The sequence below is a fragment of the Entelurus aequoreus genome, linkage group LG25 (genome assembly GCF_033978785.1).
Source record: "Entelurus aequoreus isolate RoL-2023_Sb linkage group LG25, RoL_Eaeq_v1.1, whole genome shotgun sequence".
In the NCBI taxonomy this organism is placed as follows: domain Eukaryota; kingdom Metazoa; phylum Chordata; class Actinopteri; order Syngnathiformes; family Syngnathidae; genus Entelurus; species Entelurus aequoreus.
Window position 1 is genome coordinate 33,561,537 of NC_084755.1, and position 22,571 is coordinate 33,584,107.

At 38.7% G+C, this 22,571-nt stretch overlaps 1 protein-coding gene across 1 annotated transcript; it reads right to left on the bottom strand.

The window, feature by feature from the left end:
* Positions 1–599: 599 nt before the first annotated feature.
* Positions 600–21,413, bottom strand: LOC133642295 (transmembrane ascorbate-dependent reductase CYB561). Its single transcript, XM_062036413.1, has 6 exons — positions 21,303–21,413; positions 15,568–15,772; positions 5,932–6,030; positions 5,685–5,788; positions 2,598–2,755; positions 600–979 (listed from the first exon to the last, which is right to left on the bottom strand). The coding sequence occupies exons 2-6, from the start codon at positions 15,770–15,772 to the stop codon at positions 784–786; spliced, it is 762 nt and encodes a 253-aa protein (XP_061892397.1). The 5' UTR covers positions 21,303–21,413; the 3' UTR covers positions 600–783.
* Positions 21,414–22,571: the final 1,158 nt, after the last annotated feature.

Here is a 22,571-nt window from a genome sequence, read left to right on the forward strand (position 1 = left end):
ATGGGGGTCCTACAGGGCACACATGGGGTCCTACAGAGCACACATGGGGTCCTACAGAGCACACATGGGGTCCTACAGGGCACACATGGGGTCCTACAGAGCACACATGGGGTCCTACAGGGCACACATGGAGTCCTACAGAGCACACATGGGGTCCTACAGAGCACACATGGGGTCCTACAGAGCACGCATGGGGTCCTACAGAGCACACAGGGGGTCCTACAGAGCACACAGGGGGTCCTACAGAGCACACATGGGGTCCTACAGAGCACACATGGGGTCCTACAGAGCACACAGGGGGTCCTACAGAGCACACATGTGGTTCTACAGAGCACACATGGGGTCCTACAGAGCACACAGGGGGTCCTACAGGGCACACATGGGGTCCTACAGAGCACACATGGGGGTCCTACAGAGCACACATGGGGTCCTACAGAGCACACATGGGGTCCTACAGAGCACACATGGGGTCCTACAGAGCACACATGGGGTCCTACAGAGCACACATGTGGTTCTACAGAGCACACATGGGGTCCTACAGAGCACACATGGGGGTCCTACAGAGCACACATGGGGTCCTACAGAGCACACATGGGGGTCCTACAGAGCACACATGGGGTCCTACAGAGCACACATGGGGTTCTACAGAGCACACATAGGGTCCTACAGAGCAAAAAGCAAAGGATTGAAATGAGTAATGTATAGTTTTGTATGAAAAGAAGAAGATGGACCCTAAAGATGAGTTTGTCTACACGGCTGCAACAATGGGTTGATTTGAAGAAGTCAGTCACTGGAGGTGGGTGAACCTTCTTCAGTCAGGGTCTTGAAGTGGACCGCCAAAGCCTCCTCCTCTGGGTTGGGTGTGCGCTTGTACTGGTCCCTGGTGATCAGGTAGGCCAGCAGCACACCGAAGCACACCAGCAGGACACCCAATATGTTGGCCAGCACCCCCTCAGCGGGGAAGGAGGAATAGGTGGACCTGGACCAGACACCAAAACGTCACAGGGTTTCCCACACAGGATGAATGACGTGGAAGATGCGATCCAGAGATTTGCATATTTGGCCATGACGCATTTGCAAAAAAGCAAAACAATGATGTTTATAGAACCACAAATGAACTTTTGTCTGGTCGAAACACTTCCCTCATGGTGCCGCTGTACGTTTAAAATGCTGACCTTCTCACTTTGGCCCTTGGAGGCAAAATGTTCGGGCCCCCTGCTGTAGAGCAACAGGGGTCATTTTATGAGTTTGTTTACGTCGACGTGTGTTGCAGTATTGTTGACTTCATCATCACAAATCATAAACAACAACGTACCGTATTTTTCGGACTATAAGTTGCAGTTTTTTTCATAGTTTGGCCGGGGGTGCGACTTATACTCAGGAGCGACTTATGTGTGAAATTATTAACACATTAGCGTAAAATATCAAATAATATTATTTAGCTCATTCACGTAAGAGACTAGACGTATAAGATTTCATGGGATTTAGCGATTAGGAGTGACAGATTGTTTGGTAAACGTATAGCATGTTCTATATGTTATAGTTATTTGAATGACTCTTACCATAATATGTTGGGTGGGGGGGGTCCTACTTTGGAAATAACGTGTACCCCTTTCAGATATCGCATTTAGTTCCCACTAAAACATTCACATGTTGCACAATGAGATGTAAACATGGGAGCATGTGTACTTTCCTGTACCTTTCTGTTTGTAAAATATACCTTTATTAGTGTTTCTTTAATATAATAACATCATTTTATGATTACGGTTCAGGTTCGGTGAATGCGCATATGAAACTGGTGGGGTTCGGTACCTCCAACAACGTTAAGAACCACCGGACTAGACGTATAAGATTTCATGGGATTTAGCGATTAGGAGTGACAGATTGTTTGGTAAACGTATAGCATGTTCTATATGTTATAGTTATTTGAATGACTCTTACCATAATATGTTACGTTAACATACCAGGCACGTTCTCAGTTGGTTATTTATGCCTCATATAACGTACACTTATTCAGCCTGTTGTTCACTATTCTTTATGTATTTTAAATTGCCTTTCAAATGTCTATTCTTGCTGTTGGCTTTTATCAAATACATTTCCCCCAAAAACGCGACTTATATATGTTTTTTTCCTTCTTTATTATGCATTTTCGGACAGTACTCCGGAGCGACTTATACTCCGAATATAATAATTTAGCGCTCACAATGTGATTTATCAAGGCTAAAACTGTTCTGCGGCCGCTGATTTATTTATAAATGATTATTATTATCATTTATTTGTGGTGGGGCGCCAACAATAAATCAACATGGTGAACACAACTTTTTACTAATTTATTTGATAAAATATGACATCCGTAATTTTTTCTATCCTAATCTATCTAAGTTAATTTATTAGGTACATACCGACCATTGCTTTTGTGGTACTCATTGGGCCAAACCTCGGGCACTAAATTTGTCTAAAATCTCAGGTTACCTTCAATCAAGATGAATACCAATGGAGACTGAAGACAAAGCCTGGTTAACAACATCCCTTCTATTCTCGTGCAGGGAGGATTTTAAACACAAACACAGGGACAAATATGATGGACGCAGACATACTTGATGTCGAAGAGGAGTTTCTCTGTGATCCCAAGCAGGCTGGTCCCGACAGCCATGGCCAGCAGAAACAGACCACAGAACACATGGACGGGGAGGTACGAGGCTCGCAACCATGACGACGCACCAGGAAACAGGAAGAACAACAAACCCATCACCCACTGGTGAGAGACAAAGACAAGTGTGACGTTTACAGTTGTGTTCAGATGTTCAGTCCGATAACGCAGCCGATTCTCGCTCACGTGTAAAAATATACATTTGATGCTTCACGGTGTTGTACAATAATCACACTCTCGAAAAATAACCCTTTTAATCAATCCTAAAAAGTCCAAAATGACTATGACAGACACATGTATGTAAACTTCTGAGCACAACGGTATGTGTTTGATCGTGCAGTGTTCCTTCACTGCACTTTTGGGGTTTTTAATTGTAATACATTTTTTCACCACTTGTGGCAGTAATGACAATAGCAATCAAACAGAAGTGTGGAGCTTAAAGTCTTAAAAAGTTTCTTAAGCGCAAAAATGATGGCTTAACTAGTGAAGCTAAGTTTTCATTTGCGATTCAATTTTATTGACAGTTCATTTAAGAAACATACATATTATTAATAATTTGGTTTGAATGTATTTATGTTAGCACTGGGTTATGTACACTACCGTTCAAAAGTTTGGGGTCACATTGAAATGTCCTTATTTTTGAAGGAAAAGCACTGTACTTTTCAATGAAGATAACTTTAAACTAGTCTTAACTTTAAAGAAATACACTCTATACATTGCTAATGTGGTAAATGACTATTCTAGCTGCAAATGTCTGGTTTTTGGTGCAATATCTACATAGGTGTATAGAGGCCCAGTTCCAGCAACTATCACTCCAGTGTTCTAATGGTACAATGTGTTTGCTCATTGGCTCAGAAGGCAATTGATGATTAGAAAACCCTTGTGCAATCATGTTTACACATCTGAAAATAGTTTAGCTCGTTACAGAAGCTACAAAACTGACCTTCCTTTGAGCAGATTGAGTTTCTGGAGCATCACATTTGTGGGGTCAATTAAACGCTCAAAATGGCCAGAAAAAGAGAACTTTCATCTGAAACGCGACAGTCTATTCTTGTTCTTAGAAATGAAGGCTATTCCACAAAATTGTTTGGGTGATCCCAAACTTTTGAACATATATATATATATATATATATATATATATATACATATATATATATATATATATATATATATATATATATATATATATATATATATATATATATATATATATATATATATATATATATATATATATATGTATATATATATATATATATATATATATATATATATATATATATATATATATATATATATATGTATGTATGTATGTATGTATGTATATATATATATATATATATATATTAGGGGTGTGGGGAAAAAATCGATTCGAATTCGAATCGCGATTCTCACGTTGTGCGATTCAGAATCGGTTATCATTTTTTAAAAATTGTTTGTTTTTTTGTTTTTTTATTTATAAAAATTATATATTTATTTATTTTATTTTATTTTTTAATTCATCAATCTAACGAAACAATACACAGCAATACCATAACAATGCAATCCAATTCCAAAACCAAACCCGACCCAGCAACACTCAGAACTGCAATAAACAGAGCAATTGAGAGGAGACACAAACACGACACAGAACAAACCAAAAGTAGTGAAACAAAAATGAATATTATCAACAACAGTATCAATATTAGTTACAATTTCAACATAGCAGTGATTAAAAATCCCTCTTAGACATTATCATTAGACATTTATAAAAATTTTTTAAAAAGAACAATAGTGTCACAGTGGCTTACACTTGCATCGCATCTCATAAGCTTGACAACACACTGTGTCCAATATTTTCACAAAGATAAAATAAGTCATATTTTTGGTTCATTTAATAGTTCAAACAAATTTACATTATTGCAATCAGTTGATAAAACATTGTCCTTTACAATTATAAAAGCTTTTTACAAAAATCTACTAATCTGCTTGCATGTCAGCAGACTGGGGTAGATCCTGCTGAAATCTATGTATTGAATGAATAGAGAATCCTTTTGAATCGGGAAAAAAATCGTTTTTGAATCGAGAATCGTGTTGAATTGAAAAAAAATCGATTTTGAATAGAATCGTGACCCCAAGAATCGATATTGAATCGAATCGTGAGACACCCAAAGATTCACAGCCCTAGTATATACTGTATATATATATAAGCTAGCTCTTGGGACGTGGAACGTCAACTCGCTGGGGGGGAAGGAGCCTGAGCTAGTACGCGAGGTGGAGAAGATCCGGCTAGATATAGTCGGACTCACTTCGACGCACAGCAAGGGCTCTGGAACCAGTTCTCTCGAGAGGGGCTGGACTCTCTTCCACTCTGGCGTTGCCGGCAGTGAGAGGCGACGGGCTGGGGTGGCTATTCTTGTTGCCCCCCGGCTCAAAGCCCGCACGTTGGAGTTCAACCCGGTGGACGAGAGGGTAGCTTCCCTCCACCTTCGGGAGGGGGGGACGGGTCCTGACTGTTGTTTGCGCTTACGCGCCAAATGGCAGCTCAGGGTACCCACCCTTTTTGGATTCACTCGAGGGAGTACTGGAGAGTGCTCCCCCGGGTCTCAGTGTCTTTGCATGTGTTTCATGAAAAGTGTGTGCACTATGGCCGCCAGCAATAAAAATTAGCCGCACCCTCTTATAAGCCGCAAGGCACCAAGCGTGGGAAAAAATTTGTGGCTTATTGTTTGGAATTTACTTTTTGAGAGGACAAATTTAGGACAAATTTTGAGAGGACAAATTTACAATTTGTCTGTTTTAATTTTCATCCGTTTTTATGTGTGCCTTCATTTTCAGTATATTGGATTAGTATTTATTTTTGTAATCAGCCTCACCTAAGCCTGTGTCAATCTTTGTGATTGACACATGCTTCCATATCATTACTCAAGGTTTATCATTTATGAAGGGAATTTATTACGATCAAAATCAAGAGTAAGATTACTGATGTTAATATTTGAGTGGGCCCCGAGGTCAAAAAGGTTAGGCACCCCAGCGATAGTGAACATCCACCTACCTGCAAGCTAAATAAGACGAGAGTAGCCATCCCGCACCAGCTGTGTAAGGAGTACATGTCCGTGTACTTGGCTGCTCCGTGGAAGTCGAACACAGCCACCATGCCTACACACAACACACATGTTCAACATTGTCGACTGGAGTGATTTGCCACGTCGACACAAATACAATTGTTGGTCTATCATTGAAAGTCGTCGTCTTACTCGTGGCTCAAGGCGTGAACGCCGACACACCTGTGTCCGTCTTACCTACGACGCTGATGATGAGGGCGAGCAGGTGAATGACGCCATGAAGTATCTTGACATTTTTCGACACCTCCTTGCGGAATACTCGATACACCAGGATAGCTGCGAAGAGATCGTTGAGTTAGTACAATTAAGGTAAGGTAGCTTAAAAAAAAAAGTCCCTCTAAAATAAACACAGTAGTGATTTTAGACTTTTTTTCTATCGAGTTTCAGCTCGTTTTGGAACACCTACTTTTAGCTCCAAAATGTGGGCGGGCCTGCTGACACCTACAGAAGACTGGGGGCAATTTCATATTGCGTAGTACCGTATTTTTCGGACTAAAGTCGCAGTTTTTTTCATAGTTTGGCCGGGGGTGCGACTTATACTCAGGAGCGACTTATGTGTGAAATTATTAACACATTACCGTAAAATATCAAATAATATTTTCTAGCTCAGGGGTCACCAACCTTTATGAAACCAAGAGCTACTTCTTGGGTACTGATTAATGCGAAGGGCTACCAGTTTGATACACACTTAAAAAAATTGCCAGAAATAGCCAATTTGCTCAATTTACCTTTAACTCTATGTTATTATTAATAATTAATTATATTTACACTTAATTGAACGGTTTAAAAGAGGAGAAAACGCGAAAAAAAATGACAATTAAATTTTGAAACATAGTTTATCTTCAAATTCGAATCTTTAAAATTCAAAATTCAACCGAAAAAAAGAGGAGAAAAACTAGCTTATTCGAATCTTTTTGAAAAAATTAAAAAAATAATTTATGGGACATCATTAGTAATTTTTCCTGATCAAGATTAATTTTAGAATTTTGATGACATTTTTTAAATAGGTTAAAATCCAATCTGCACTTTGTTAGAATATATAACAAATTGGACCAAGCTATATTTCTAACAAAGACAAATCATTATTTTGTCTAGATTTTCCAGACCAAAAATTTTAAAAGAAATTCAAAAGACTTTGAAATAAGATTTAAATTTGATTCTACAGATTTTCTAGATTTCCCAGAATAATTTTTTTTGAATGTGACTTATACTCCAGTGCGACTTATATATGTTTTTTTTCCTTCTTCATTATGCATTTTCGGCCAGTGCGACTTATACTCCGAAAAATACGGTATGTTTTGGTAGCATCTTCATCCCGAAACACGATATTTTTACTTGGAATTTGAAGGAATGATCAAATATGGCTGCCAGATGCGTTGTTGCAGGTATTTGCAATACATCTAAAGAAGGGGTCAGACTGCTAAAGGGACGGATCAAGCAAGAGGTGTAATTTGCAGCAATCATTTCAATAATTCTGACTTCGAAGAAGGGTTTTGGTCGTAGTTTGAATGGAAGAACTTTTAAAGGCTCAAGCCAAATGCGATCCTGAAAGTCAGGAGCACCCTTTAGGGGAGAGAAACTGAGTGAGAACCTGCGGAAAAACTGAGAAAAATGACCGTATTTTTCGGACTATAAGTCACAGTTTTTTTCATAGTTTGGCCGGGGGTGCAACTTATACTCAGGAGCGACTTATGTGTGAAATTATTAACACATTACCGTAAAATATCAAGTAATATTATTTAGTTAATTCACGTAAGAGACTAGACGTATAAGATTTCATGGGATTTAGCGATTAGGAGTGACAGATTGTTTGGTAAACGTATAGCATGTTCTATATGTTATAGTTATTTGAATGGCTCTTACCATAATATGTTACGTTAACATACCAGGCACGTTCTCAGTTGGTTATTTATGCCTCATATAACGTACACTTATTCAGCCTGTTGTTCACTATTCTTTATTTATTTTAAATTGCCTTTCAAATGTCTATTCTTGGTGTTGGCTTTTATCAAATACATTTCCCCAAATAATGCGACTTATATATGGTTTTTTCCTTCTTTATTATGCATTTTCGGCCGGTGCGATTTATACTCCGGAGGGACTTATACTCCGAAAAATACGGTAGATAAAAAGAAGGTAAGCTGCTAGTAGTCTATTTTGGTCCTCTTCCACTGATGTTTTCCTCAAGTTGCTTGAGGAAATGCTGAAAGAGTATGAAACACAGGCTATGGTGTCTATGGAAAAGGAGATGGAAAAGTAGGGAAGACCGGAAGTAGCGATTCCTTTATATTTATCTTTTTGCCCATAATGTTAACCATAATCATGGACCTGGGCGAAAAAAAATCATGTAATTAAGTGATTAAAATAATTGTTTTCTATGCCTTTATCCAAAACTTTGCTTCTTCCTACTCCCATTACAGATATTTTAAAATGTGCCAATGTAACCACATGAGGTCTTTTGATGTACCTTGTTTTAACATGTCTGAAACAAAAAAACTAATCATAACATAACTACTTTCCATGCAGGGAAATGGGATGTAGTTCTGTAGATCAGTGTTTTTCAACCTTTTTTGAGCCGAGGCACATTTTTTGCGTTGAAAAAATCCGGAGGCACACCACCAGCAGAAATCACTAAAAAACGAAACTCAGTTGACAGTAAAAAGTCGTTGTCGCAATTTTTGGATATGACTTTAAACCATAACCAACCATGCATCAATATAGCTCTCAAAATAGGTGTACTGTCACCACCTGTCACATCACACCCTGACTTATTTGGTATTTTTTGCTGTTTTCTTGTGTGTAGTGTTTTAGTTCTTGTCTTGCACTCCTATTTTTTTTGTATTTTCCTGTAGCAGTTTCATGTCTTCCTTTGAGCGATATTTCACGCATCTACTTTGTTTTAGCAATCAAGAATATTTCAGTTGTTTTTATCCTTCTTTGTGGGGACATTGTTGATTGTCATGTCATGTTCGGATGTGCATTGTGGACGCCGTCTTTGCTCCGCAGTAAGTCTTTGCTGTCGTCCAGCATTCTGTTTTTGTTTACTTTGTAGCCAGTTCAGTTTTAGTTTTGTTCTGCATAGCCTTCCCTAAGCTTCAATGCCTTTTTTTAGGGGCACTCACCTTTTGTTTATTTTTGGTTTAAGCATTAGACACCTTTTTACCTGCACACTGCCTCCCGCTGTTTCCGACATCTACAAAGCAATTAGCTACCTGCTGCCACCTACAGATATGGAAGAGTATTACAAGGTTACTCTGCTGAGCTAAATTTAGACAGCACCGACACTCAACAACAACACATCATTTGCAGACTATAATTACTGGTTTGCAAAAAATATTTTTAACCAAAATAGGTGAATTTAGATAATCTCCCACGGCACACCAGACTGTATCTCAGTGGTTGAAAGACACTGCTGTAGATGAAGTCACACCAAGAGGGGGCAGCATATCGAATCTGGCAATGGAAAGGGGGTGTTCCAAGTACAGTTAGTTATCTACAGATTACTCAAAAACTCAATGATATTATGGGAAATGACTGGCAGATTGATTTTCAGGAGCAAAAAATACATAGAACTTGAACATAGAAGTTTCGGTCGTCTGGACGCTCTCCAAAAAATGTCACTCGCCGCTCAAAAAAGAAGTCAATCTAAAGGGTCTGAATACTTTCTAAATCGACAACACTGATCCCTGCTCTGATCTTGTGTGTTAAGAAGCAGAGCTACACTACTGCACTACCGTACAGACTCGAGGTGGTGAAATGATCGATTCTCCGATGCATCACACTTAAATTTGATTATTTACGTATGTAATATACAGTAGATCGTAGGGTATCGGCAAGGCATGGGAAAATGCCGATCCAGATCCAGTTTTAAAAAAAAACTCTGGTCCGTGTTTTCCAAAGCACGATTTAAATAATACATTCCACTTTTCTGCTGCTCCCTAATTTCCGTTCTGCATTTTCCAGCACACCTTCAACACATCCACAGGTCTGTGGATTCTCACGCAGTTGCTTTTAGCTGCTGGCATTACACGACAGGCTCTTCTCACTCTTTTCTGTGTCTCCCTCTCACAGACAGCAAGCGCACCTTCTTACACGCGTCACATACTGTCACGTCATACGTCACATACGTATACGCCCTCCCCGAGCGGAGAGGTAGCAGCATGGCTAACGTTAGCTGTGATGCTAGCACAGCCGTGCGAGCAACGTTCCCTCTAAGGTGAGCGCCTGTTCAATTAAGCACTGCTCAAGCGTCCTCTGCGCATAGCAATTATATGCCACGCACAAAATCAAATAAAAAAATAAGCGCATAACAATTTTCGACACACGGACACGACAAAGAAAACAGTTTTCGTCATCATTGTTCAAATATTGTAACGTCTGTCGAGACGCTTATCTCCATTCGGTGCCCCACGCCCACACCATCAAAATGCAGAGGCAAAAATTTCCACATCAACACCGTATGAAAAAATTAGTGATTTTTTTAGTTGTGATTTCCTTCTCAGCATGAAAGTTTAAAAGTAGCATATATTAATGCAGTATGAAGAAGAATGTTTTAATGTAGACATGCAAGCCTTGAAAGAAAATGTTTAAAATCAAGACTACATTTCCTGAAAATGGTTGCATTTCTACCCTATATTTTAACTTTAGATTTATTCTCATATCAAACTCTTTTGGCTGTCTTTTTGACACTTACATCCGGCGCCCCCCTCCACACCCCGGATTATAAATAATGTAAATAGTTCAATGTGATTATCTTGTGTGATGACTGTATTATGATGATAGTATATATCTGATAGTATATATCTGTATCATGAATCAATTTAAGTGGACCCCGACTTAAACAAGTTGAAAAACTTATTCGGGTGTTACCTTTTAGTGGTCAATTGTACGGAATATGTACTTCACTGTGCAACCTACTGATAAAAGTCTCAATCAATCAATCAAAACACATAGAAACATCATACTGCTGTGATTATATGCATCAAGTGTTCAATCAAGGCTAAGGCAAAATATCGAGATATATATCGTGTATCGCAATATGGCCTTAAAATATCGCAATATTAAAAAAAGGCCATATCGCCCAGCCCTAGTTCAATGATGCCATTTCTGTTTGTCATGAATAATTTTGTCTATTTTGTGTTTATCCTTGAATAAACAGGTCAGTTTCTTGTTACCAACCATTGTGTATTATTCAAACTCCCCTAATTCAGCTGGGTAGTTGTTATCAAGAGTACAAAAAACCCTTTTCAACATGATTCTGACAACTAAGTAGGCTAAATAACTTCAAACTTTAATACATGCTCGGATAGGCCAGTATCGGTCAGTATCTGTATCGGTATCAGATCGGAAGTGCAAAAACAATATCGGTATCGGATCGGAAGTGCAAAAACCTGGATCGGGACATCCCTAGTAGATGGTTCCAAAAATCTGCATTAATGCTAATTATCTCTATACATTGGTTGAAGGTTTGGTTCGATCTAACCATTAGCTAACAATCTTTTAACACTATGTGTTAGCTGGGTTAGAGCGGACACGCGGAGGAAGGAGGAGGCCAGGGCAAGTGAAATAGTGACATAAGAAAACAATAAATGCATTGTTCACTTAATAGAAACCGCGTTACATCATAAAGTAACCAGATAAGAGGAGGAAATTAGTAAATAGATTAATAAGTCAGGAGAGACACATTCAGCCATAGATATGAATGAGTAGATAGACGACACGTCTTTAAGCCGCAAGTTTGTGGGGCCAAGTTGTTTGAACAGTCTCTGTTTTTAAAAGGCGCAAAGATTAAATCCAGGATGCCTGCTCTCCAAGTTTGGACGTTTATTTATTTTAGGCAGCTACAGTTCTCATGTACTGTATGTAGTTGTCCATATGCTGTGCACGCTAATGTCTAAAAACCCGTAACAACACAATACTCTATACATTAGTAGCCAAAGAAAGCGCATTGTAGACATAATATCAATATTATGATAATAAAATGAAATACATTTTGAATATATCATAATAATATTTTAATATATTAAAAATATAGTAATAATAAACAATATGGGAAGAAGTAAGGATGCATAATTCAATTTATAATCGAATCATGAGGTGCCCAAAGATTCCCAACTTTAGTACAGACAGTCCCATTGTAATGTGTTCATACTGGAGGGCATTAAAGGTGGCGCAGGTCCAAATGTATTTCTGGTGGGCCACCAAAAAGAAAATGAATCTAGTAAACGCTGCTTTCTATTAATTCATTTCATAAAATGTGACATTTGTAAATATTTCTATCCAATTTTATTGAAATGATTATGTACCTACCATGGTTGTAGTGGTACTCAATGGGACAAATCTGGGACCCGGGGCACTGAATTGCTCTCATATCTCAGCGTGATCATGTTATAGTCTTTCTATTAGTCTGTCTGTGTTTGAAGACACAATTAAAGCCATGTGATTGTTTTCACGAGGCTTCAAGAAAGGAGCACGTATGGTGACCGAAGACAATGCCTGGTCTGATGGGGATTTGTCATTGTGGATGCTGCTTGAGGCAATTAAGGGGACGTTAGGGACACGTTTGTGTGTCTGTGCGTGGAGAGTCGCCCGCTAGCGTCCGGCTGACCTTTGCTGTTATCACTTTAACTTAATCTGGCTTTGTAACAGACAGCTGTCCCGTTGTACCAGTGCGACTAATGCGGTTATCGCCGGTGGAAGAATACACAGAGCTGCAGGTGCAATAGAAGCACACGAACATCACCTTAATGTTTACAGCAGGATTGTATGTTGTAATGGTCACACTATATTAGCGAGTGTAAGGAAATGTCACTCCACTGTGACGAAGACAGACTACGACAGGTGTGGGGATGTAACGATAAACGGTATCTATGAGAACTGCGGTGAAACTCCCGACGGTTAGCATTACTGTTTTAAATCGAAGCTATCGAAAAATCGTGATTGATAACTGCACTTTGATAAACTCACGGAGTGACTGGCGCCAGCTTAGATGCTAACATGAAAACAAGAGACATTAACCTCTTTCCCCATTTGGAAACGACATACCCCAAAGTGACGCGGAGTCATCGTTTTATACTCAAGAGGAAAAAAAGACGGAGGTGCGTTCAAGGACCGCTGAATAGAGTAGGATGCCACAACGCCCACCAGAAATAATAAATACAAATAATAGATTTTATTTGTTACACACTTTTCATTAGAATACATTTTAAAGTACTTTTTTTATCAATAAGGTGAACAATTTAAGGCAGAATTTATGTGGCACAGATCACAATCATTGTGACCTGATAAAATATAAAATAATGAATGGTAAAAGTTAGGGATGTCCGATAATGTCTTTTTTGCCGATATCCGATATTCCGATATTGTCCAACTCTTAATTACCGATACCGATATCAACCGATACCGATATATACAGTCGTGGAATTAACACATTATTATGCCTAAATTGGACAACCAGGTATGGTGAAGATAAGGTCCTTTTTTTAAAAATTAATAAAATAAGATTAATAAATTAAAAACATTTTCTTGAATAAAAAAGAAAGTAAAACAATATAAAAACAGTTACATAGAAACTAGTAATGAATGAAAATTAATAAAATTAACTGTTAAAGGTTAGTACTATTAGTGGACCAGCAGCACGCACAATCATGTGTGCTTACGGACTGTATCCCTTGCAGACTGTATTGATATATATTGATATATAATGTAGGAACCAGAATATTAATAACAGAAAGAAACAACCCTTTTGTGCGAATGAGTTTGAATGAGTGTAAATGGGGGAGGGAGGTTTTTTGGGTTGGTGCACTAATTGTAAGTGTATCTTGTGTTGTTTATGTTGATTTAATAAAAAAATTAAAATAAAAAAAACGATACCGATAATTAAAAAATCGATACCGATAATTTCCGATATTACATTTTAAAGCATTTATTGGCCGATATTATCGGACATCCGTAGTAAAAGTTGTACATTTCAATGTAATTGCGTAGATGAGAGTCATGTTAAAAAATGCTGAAAGCTCTTCTTTAATATGGACGTGCTGGCACAGACAATGTTAATAGTAAGGTGTTAAACATCGCTTCTGATTACATTTCTGCTCTATTATGTCATATATTTAATAGACGTCTGCTACGTGGGGTGTTTCCTACATCATGGAAAATCATTCCACTTCTTATAGACCAGACCTGGGCAAATTAAGGCCCGGGGGCCACATGCGGCCCGTTAAGCTTTTCAATCTGGCCTGCCGGACATTCCCAAATAATTTTTTTAGATCTTTAAGATGGAAACTAGCTGCCATTATGATGTGCAGTGATGTTTTCTAATGACCGCAAGTCTTGAACTATACAAAGTATTTCAATGGTTGGAATCTGCGCTTATGGATGATGTCCCAGTTACTATGGTAATCTAATTAGTTAGTATGGTAGTCTAATTAGTTACTATGGTCATCTAATTAGTTACTATGGTAATCTACGTCACAGCAGCTCAGACGAGGCACCAAGCAGTGTGGGCGGGAAGCGTTTCCACAGACGCGGAAGGAGATTTTCACAACAAAGTTCTAAAGCTTAGTGATCTATCAGATATATCAGATTGTAGGTGGGTTTATTTTGCACCCTTCACGTTCATATTTCACTTTTTGTTGCATTTTTGTTGCGTTTCACTTGATTCTAAAATATGTCGATCGAAAGGGGGTGTGACATTCATATTTTCTCAATATTCCGTGTTTTATCGTTCATAGAAAAGTTTAAAATTCCATTACGTTTTTTAAGGCGGTCTGTCATCATGTTTTTAGCATTCAATCAGACATTATTGTGAGGTTTTGTATTAGTGTTCCTAAAAATAGATATACCGGCCCCAAGACACATTTTTTCTCTAAATGTGGCCCCGAGTCAAAATAATTGCCCAGGCCTGTTATAGACAATAATTTACCTTTCTGTGGTCCAAATAGTCGACCTATAAGTTTTCTTCCTATACTCAGCAATGTTATGGAGAGATTCATTGATGTCCAGGTCCAGGATTACCTTAATCATAATAGTCTGACTACCAAAAATCTACATGAAAGGGCCACGGAACTGCTCCAGCTCTTATTCAAATGACTGATGGTTGGTTGGAGGCGATTGAAATCTCAAAAATTGCCAGAGCAGTCATGTTAGATTGCATTTGACGTAATTGATCGTGATATTCTACTTGATAAGCTTAAATGTTATGGACTCTATGGATGCTATCTTTCTTCTAGAAAACAAAAGGTCTTTTCTAATGGTAGTTTATCTAATCATAGTATGTTGGCGTGTGGGGTTTCTCAGGGAACTTGTTTAGGACCTCTGCTATTTTCAATGTTTACCAATGACTTCCTCTCCGCTGTGAATAGTGCCGTTATAACAATGTATGCAGAGGATTCGACTGTACTATACTGCAAGCTCATGCCATGAATTAAACCAAGTTCTGTCTTGCAAGTTGAATTTTTTTTTATGATTGGATAAAAAAAACCTAATTGGTTTTAAATATATGCAAAACTAAGAGTATTGTTTTTGGGTCACGGCATAAATTGTTTTCTACACCAAAACTTAACCTATCCAAAGCCGGTAAGCCTATACAACAGGTAGACAAACAAAATTGCTGAGCATTGTCCAGTGTGTCAAAGAAAAGTAAAGAGAAGTTGAAGAGTAAAAAAAAAATGTTGGACATTGTACACAAATTGTTTGAATGTCGGGACCAGCATTAAGGATTTTTAAAAATGGATATGCTCCTATGAAACGGACAGGAATGACTAAGCAGCTCCCTTGCAACCCAGAGAGTCAGTGTAGTGTTGCACTCCTCACCATCTCCCTGCAAGAAGACCATGCCCAGCACCATGCACAGAGGGTGCATGTTGAACTCCTGTTTCGAGCCGTCCCAAGCAAATCCCCCGCTGAAGTGACCCATCCACACTCCGGTCAACACCACGGACGACAGGCCCAAAACCTGCGAGGCTCCCACCAGCAACGCAAACATGGAGCAAGCGGAGCGTGGAGCAGAATTGTCCATCTGAAGAGAGAGAGACAGTCACTGAGTATGACCAATGCCTGGAGGTCTGCCATTTGTAGACCAAATCCACTTATGAAATAGATAAGGACATCAAAAAGCACAGTAAACAGATTTATTTCTGCAATGAAAACATGTTTTTTAGTCTGTCAGCCATTGCATAAAGTCTCTAGTCAACTTGGAGCATTTGAAAATACAATACAGTGGAACCTTTCCGGCAGGCACAAGACATGAAAACAACATTGAGAACTTGTTAAATTAGGTCCTGACGTTGAGCAACTCAAACATAACGTTGAAACAACATACATTTTGACTACGTGGAATCAATGTTGGGTTCTGACGTTGATTTGATCGTTGAATTTTGGTCATTCCCAACCAATATTCTACAACACAAATACAACGTTGAAACAAAATGCTTTTTGACGACGTTTATTCAATGTCAGGTTGTGACGTTGATTTCATCATTGAAATTTGGTCATTTCCCAACCAACAACGTGGATCCAACGTAAGCCATCAACGTTGTCTCAATTTACAAATGCAACTACTGTATATTGCAACGTCAAACGGCAAAGTCCGTTTTAAAGTACATGTATGTATAATCAACGTTGTATCAATGTCTTGTGCCTGCTGGGTTTTATCCTCCATATCACGACTGTCGAGCGATTTAGACCAAGCATGAGGCCAATGTTGCCAATTCCAATACGATCATCCATGAGTGAGATCAGCCGATACCAATACCGAGCACAAGTATTACCTGTAAATTTTTCAATGTATTTAGGCTAGTGTCATGGACAGTTCAACAATATCAACACCATTTTTAAACTAGTTCCTTATTCTTTTTTATTACATACAATTGTTTGAGCAAAACAAAGTCAATAGTAAACAATAGGGCTGCGAATCTTTGGGTGTCCCACGATTCGATTTAATATCGATTCTTGGGGTCACGATTCGATTCAAAATCGATTTTTTTTTTTTCCGATTCAACGCGATTTTCGATTCAAAAACGATATTTTCCCGATTCAAAACCATTCTCTATTGATTCAATACATAGGATTTCAGCAGGATCTACCCCAGTCTGCTGACATGCAAGCAGAGTAGTAGATTTTTGTAAAAAGCTTTTATAATTGTAAAGGACAATGTTTTATCAACTGATTGCAATAATGTAAATTTGTTTTAACTATTAAATGAACCAAAAATATGAATTATTTTATCTTTGTGAAAATATTGGACACAGTGTGTTGTCAAGCTTATGAGATGTGATGCAAGTGTAAGCCACTGTGACACTATTGTTCTTTTTTTTTATTTTTTATAAATGTCTAATGATAATGTCAATGAGGGATTTTTAATCACTGCTATGTTGAAATTGTAACTAATATTGATACTGTTGTTGATAATATTAATTTTTGTTTCACTACTTTTGGATTGTTCTGTGTCGTGTTTGTGTGTCCTCTCAATTGCTCTGTTTATTGCAGTTCTGAGTGCTGCTGGGTCGGGTTTGGTTTTGGAATTGGATTGCATTGTTATGGTATTGCTATATATATATATATATATATATATATATATATATATATATATATATATATATATATATATATATATATATATATATATATATATTTTTTTTTTTTGTATTTGTATTTAAATGTATTTTTAAAAAATGTATATATATATATAAAAAATTTAAATACATTTTTAAAAAAATGAGAATCGATTCTGAATCGCACAACGTGAGAATCGCAATTCGAATTCGAATCGATTTTTTCCCACACCCCTAGTAAACAATAACTGGACAAAAGCAAAAACTACAATCTACTACTCATTTAAATATTTTGAATTTTTTGGACTTCAAAGTCCTCCTGTGTGCAGGGAATTATTCCTTCAGTTTGTAAACATTAACAAAAACAACACAGAATAATATATAATGATACCGACCTAATCACTCTGGTCTCGATCATATACCGACACCAACCCGGTGGTATCGACACCACCAATTTATGTTTTGCTCCGCCCTCCTCTTACGTGTTGTGTACTGACTGTGACATTATGACACACCAACATTTGCTGTTATAATATATATATATATATATAATATATGCTTACTTTCTATTGTAACGCAATTACATCAACTTGTTGTTTTAAGCTAGCTTAGCGGTTAACTAAACTGTTAACATGCCGGACCCTGGCTTGCTCTCGGTGGGTAACATGTTTAGCCTCATCCTGCAGTGATAATAGTACTTTATAATGATACTTAAGAAACTAAGAAATGCAGTTTATTTGTCGTGATGGAGATGATTATTATTAGATAAGGGGAGCGGCTCCACACTGTGTATGGAGTCACATAATTAGCTGTTAGCCGGGAGACAAAAACTAGATACAGTGTCAGGCCGAAGGGATCGACGTTTAAAGACATTAATGGGCAATGGCGATCTCTTACTTTTTCATAAAAATTGGCCGATACTGACAGGGTGAGCCGATTGTTGGCGCATGTTTTTTCCTTTTCTGACCATTTTGTTTCCGATGCACTGCCATCAGAAGGGACTGCTTTAGCGCTTAGGCAAGAAATTGACTAAAAAGTACAGTCTTCATTTACCTATAAAAAAACAAAACTTGTTTTCTTTTGTCTTTCCGCTCACTATTAATAGTTTATAGGAGTCGTCAGAACCACAAGACGTCGTGAAAACTAACATTTCCTGTAATCTATAGTCTTGCGTGACATCCTTTACTGATTTTGGTCAGAAGGGAAAAAAAATTGCACGGAAAATGAGTTGATAATCAGGCAAAGCTCTCAATTTACCGGTCGATCTACGTTCCCATCCTCACCTACGGTCATGAGTTTTGGGTTATGACCGAAAGGACAAGATCACAGGTACAAACGGCCAAAATTAGCGGGGGCTCTCCCTTAGAGATACGGTGAGAAGCTGTCATCCGGTAGGAGCTCAAAGTAAAGCTGCTGCTCCTCCACATCGAGAGGAGCCAGATGAGGTGGTTCGGGCATCTGGTCAGGATGCCACCCGAACGCCTCCCTAGGGAGGTGTTTAGGGCACGTCCGACCGGTAGGAGGCCACGGGGAAGACCCAGGACACGTTGGGAAGACTATATCTCCCGGCTGGCCTGGGAACGCCTCAGGATCCCCCGGGAGGAGCTGCAGGACGAAGTGGCTGGGGAGAGGGAAGTCTGGGCTTCCCTGCTTAGGCTGCTGCCCCCGCGACTCGACCTCGGATAAGCGGAAGAAGATGAATGGATGGATGGATAATCAGAGAGTATTAGGTTTTACAGTTCGAACAACGTGACAAAACCAATTCTGTGGAAAACAATGTGAGGAATGAGGACGGCCATATTTATGCTTGTTGATAGCCGGCTACTTCCCAGCTCATAGATGACAGTATTATGACAATTCTGAAGTTGCTTCCATTTATTGGAATGGACTTGGCACTCAGCCTCGGTCCTGATGGCAACTTTTAAATGTTAAGTTAAAGTTAAAGTACCAATGATTGTCACACACACACTAGGTGTGGCGAAATTATTCTCTGCATTTGACCCATCACCCTTGATCACCCCCTGGGAGGTGAGGGGAGCAGTGAGCAGCAGCGGTGGCCGCGCCCGGGAATCATTTTTGGTGATTTAACCCCCAATTCCAACCCTTGATGCTGAGTGCCAAGCAGGGATGTAATGTGTCCCATTTTTATAGTCTTTGGTATGACTCGGCCGGGGTTTGAACTCACAACCTACCGATCTCAGGGCGTACACTCTAACCACTAGGCGTAACTGCACTATTAGCGCTGATCTGGCCACTCAAAAATGTAAATATTAATTTCTGGCAAGGCCACACTACTCTTCAATGTTTACTTACAAACTACGAAAAAAATGTTCACATTGTTATGACTAAGTTGTAGTTTTATCTGCCCATATGCTAACATAAGTACGTCATAAGTGAGTGTAAAACATACATCCTTTGTAGTACAAGTTTTAGTAGGTCTCTCACACACACGCACACACACACACACACACACACACACACACACACACACACATTAACTACGGTCGTAGAGGAAGTACCATTAAAAAATAGCTACTACTGTAAATAAACAAGAAGTTACTAAGTACTTGACTAGTTTTTTCACTCAATAGTTACTTTTTTTTACTTCTTACTTTTACTTGAGTCCTATTACACTAAAGCAGAGATGTCAAACGTACGGCCAGGTTTTATCCGGCCCGGGGGGATGAGTTTGCCAAGTATAAAAATGAGCTGAAATTTTTGAATGAACGAACCAGCTGTTCTAAATGTGTCCACTAGATGTCACAATAGCAATTCTTTGTATCTTTGTAGATGATGCTACATAAGTAAAAAAAAAAAAAAAACCACATGATGCACCAGTCGAGGAAAATGAGCAAACTACATTAATAACATCCTGTAATTTGATTTTGACATGTGCCTCACAATACGAAGGTCCTGAGTAGTCCTGGGTTCAATCTTTCTGTGTGGAGTTTGCATGTTCTCCCCGTGACTGTGTGGGTTCCCTCCGGGTACTCCGGCTTCCTCCCACCTCCAAAAACATGCACCTGGGGATAGGTTGATTGGCAACACTAAATGGTCCCTAGTGTGTGAATGTAAGTGTGAATGTTGTCTGTCTATCTGTGTTGGCCCTGCGATGAGGTGGCGACTTGTCCAGGGTGTACCCCGCCTTCCGCCCGAATGCAGCTGAGATATAGGCTCCAGCACCCCCCGCCACCCCAAAAGGGACAAGTGGTAGAAAATGGATGGATGGATGAATGGATGGACTCAGTGATACGTTCTCAATACATATATATTTAAAATAAAAATGAAAAAAAATCAACGTATGCACACTTATCCAGATTCTCACCAAAGTCAAATACAGTATTTTCTTTCTTTGTCTTCTCCAACGGATTGTAACGTTTTTTTGGGTGTGTTTGTTGTGTTCTGTTTTTTTTTGCATAATTTTAGCATAACATGTCCTACCGTTTACTGTTTTACGACATGAAAAAGGTCGTTAAAACAAGAAAGCTTGTGGGGGACTTAAGTTAAAAGTTGCATGTCGGCGGGTTTTTTTAGGGTGCACAATATTTCCCCAACTCTTTAGTTGAATAAATGAGCGACATAAGGTCAATATTTCATAACCAGCAGAGTGAGGGAATTTATACTTCAAACGTCACTATTTGATAACTTAATAATTGAAAATGTAATAATAAGATAATAATAACATAAAAAAAATAAAAAAAGCAGGAAGTGTCGAGACGGAGTGAGGTAATTTATACTTCGAACGTCACTATTTGATAACTTAAGAATTGAAAATGTAATAATAAGATAATAATAATAATAATAATTATACATAAAAAAATAAAATAAATAAAAAGCAGGAAGTGTCGAGGCGGACATGCACATTAATCAAATAAAAGTTCCGAGTATGATGACGGTTTTTCACGTCATACTATAGTGAGCTGCCATCTGACATATCCGTCAATTGGACACTGAAATAGTCGGAGTTTTAACAATGAACCAAATATTAATACTTACTTCGTGGCGTTAGGTTGGCAGAGTCCTGTTCCCGGAGTGACAATTTAACACATCCGCCTTTTCCCTGCCTCAAGTCGTGTACGTCCGCGTGAACCTGCGCGCGTCCTCCTCAGTGGAAATAGGCGGATCGATTCAACATGTCGATAGTATAGATACCAAGGTAGGAGCCGTATCGGATTGATACTAGGGCGATATTTTTCCACAATCGGCTCTATTTTGATCAAACAGTACGTACTACAATGAAATAATTGTACTATTTTGTTGATATTATTACATTGTCTTATACTGTATTTACACATGTGGTGCCTCGGTTTTCGTTTTTGATTGATTGAAACTTGTATTAGTAGATTGCACAGTACAGTACATATTCCGTACAATTGACCACTAAATGGTAACACCCCAATAAGTTTTTCAACTTGTTTAAGTCGGGGTCCACGTTAATCAATTCATGATACAGATATATACTATCAGATATCAATCAATCAATCAATCAATGTTTATTTATATAGCCCTAAATCACAATGTATCTCAAAGGCCTGATATATATACTATCATCATAATACAGTCATCACACAAGATAATCATCAGAATATATACATTGAATTATTTACAATCCGGGGGGTGGGATGTGGAGGGGAGGCGGGGGGGTTAGGTTTGGTTGATATCAACACTTCAGTCATCAACAATTGCATCATCAGAGAAATGGACATTGGAACAGTGTAGGACTGACTTGGTAGGATATATACAGCAAGTAGTGGACATAGAGAGAGAGAGAGATCAGAAAGCATAAGAATAAGTATCTACATTTGATTATTTACAATCCGGGGAGGTGGGATGTGGAAGGGAGGGTGTTAGTTTAGGGTTGAAGTTGACTGGAGGTGTTCTTTTAGTGCGGTTTTGAAGGAGGATAGAGATGCCCTTTCTTTTACACCTGTTGGGAGTGCATTCCATATTGATGTGGCATAGAAAGAGAATGAGTTAAGACCTTTGTTAGATCGGAATCTGGGTTTAACGTGGTTTGTGGAGCTCCCCCTGGTGTTGTGGTTATGGCGGTCATTTACGTTATGGAAGTAGTTTGACATGTACTTCGGTATCAGGGAGGTGTAGCGGATTTTATAGACTAGGCTCAGTGCAAGTTGTTTTACTCTGTCCTCCACCCTGAGCCAGCCCACTTTGGAGAAGTGGGTAGGAGTGAGGTGTGATCTGGGGTGGAGGTCTAGAAGTAATCTGACGAGCTTGTTCTGGGACGTTTGGAGCCTAGATTTGAGG

Bases quoted from the DNA above. Each gene is read 5' to 3' on its own strand.
- LOC133642295 (XM_062036413.1), bottom strand. From the start codon at position 15,772: ATGGACAATTCTGCTCCACGCTCCGCTTGCTCCATGTTTGCGTTGCTG. The intron at 5,789-5,931 runs GTAAGACGGACA...TGTTGTGTGTAG, and splicing joins CCTCATCATCAGCGTCGTAG to GCATGGTGGCTGTGTTCGAC. The intron at 2,756-5,684 runs GTAGGTGGATGT...GTCTCTCACCAG, and splicing joins TCGTCTTATTTAGCTTGCAG to TGGGTGATGGGTTTGTTGTT.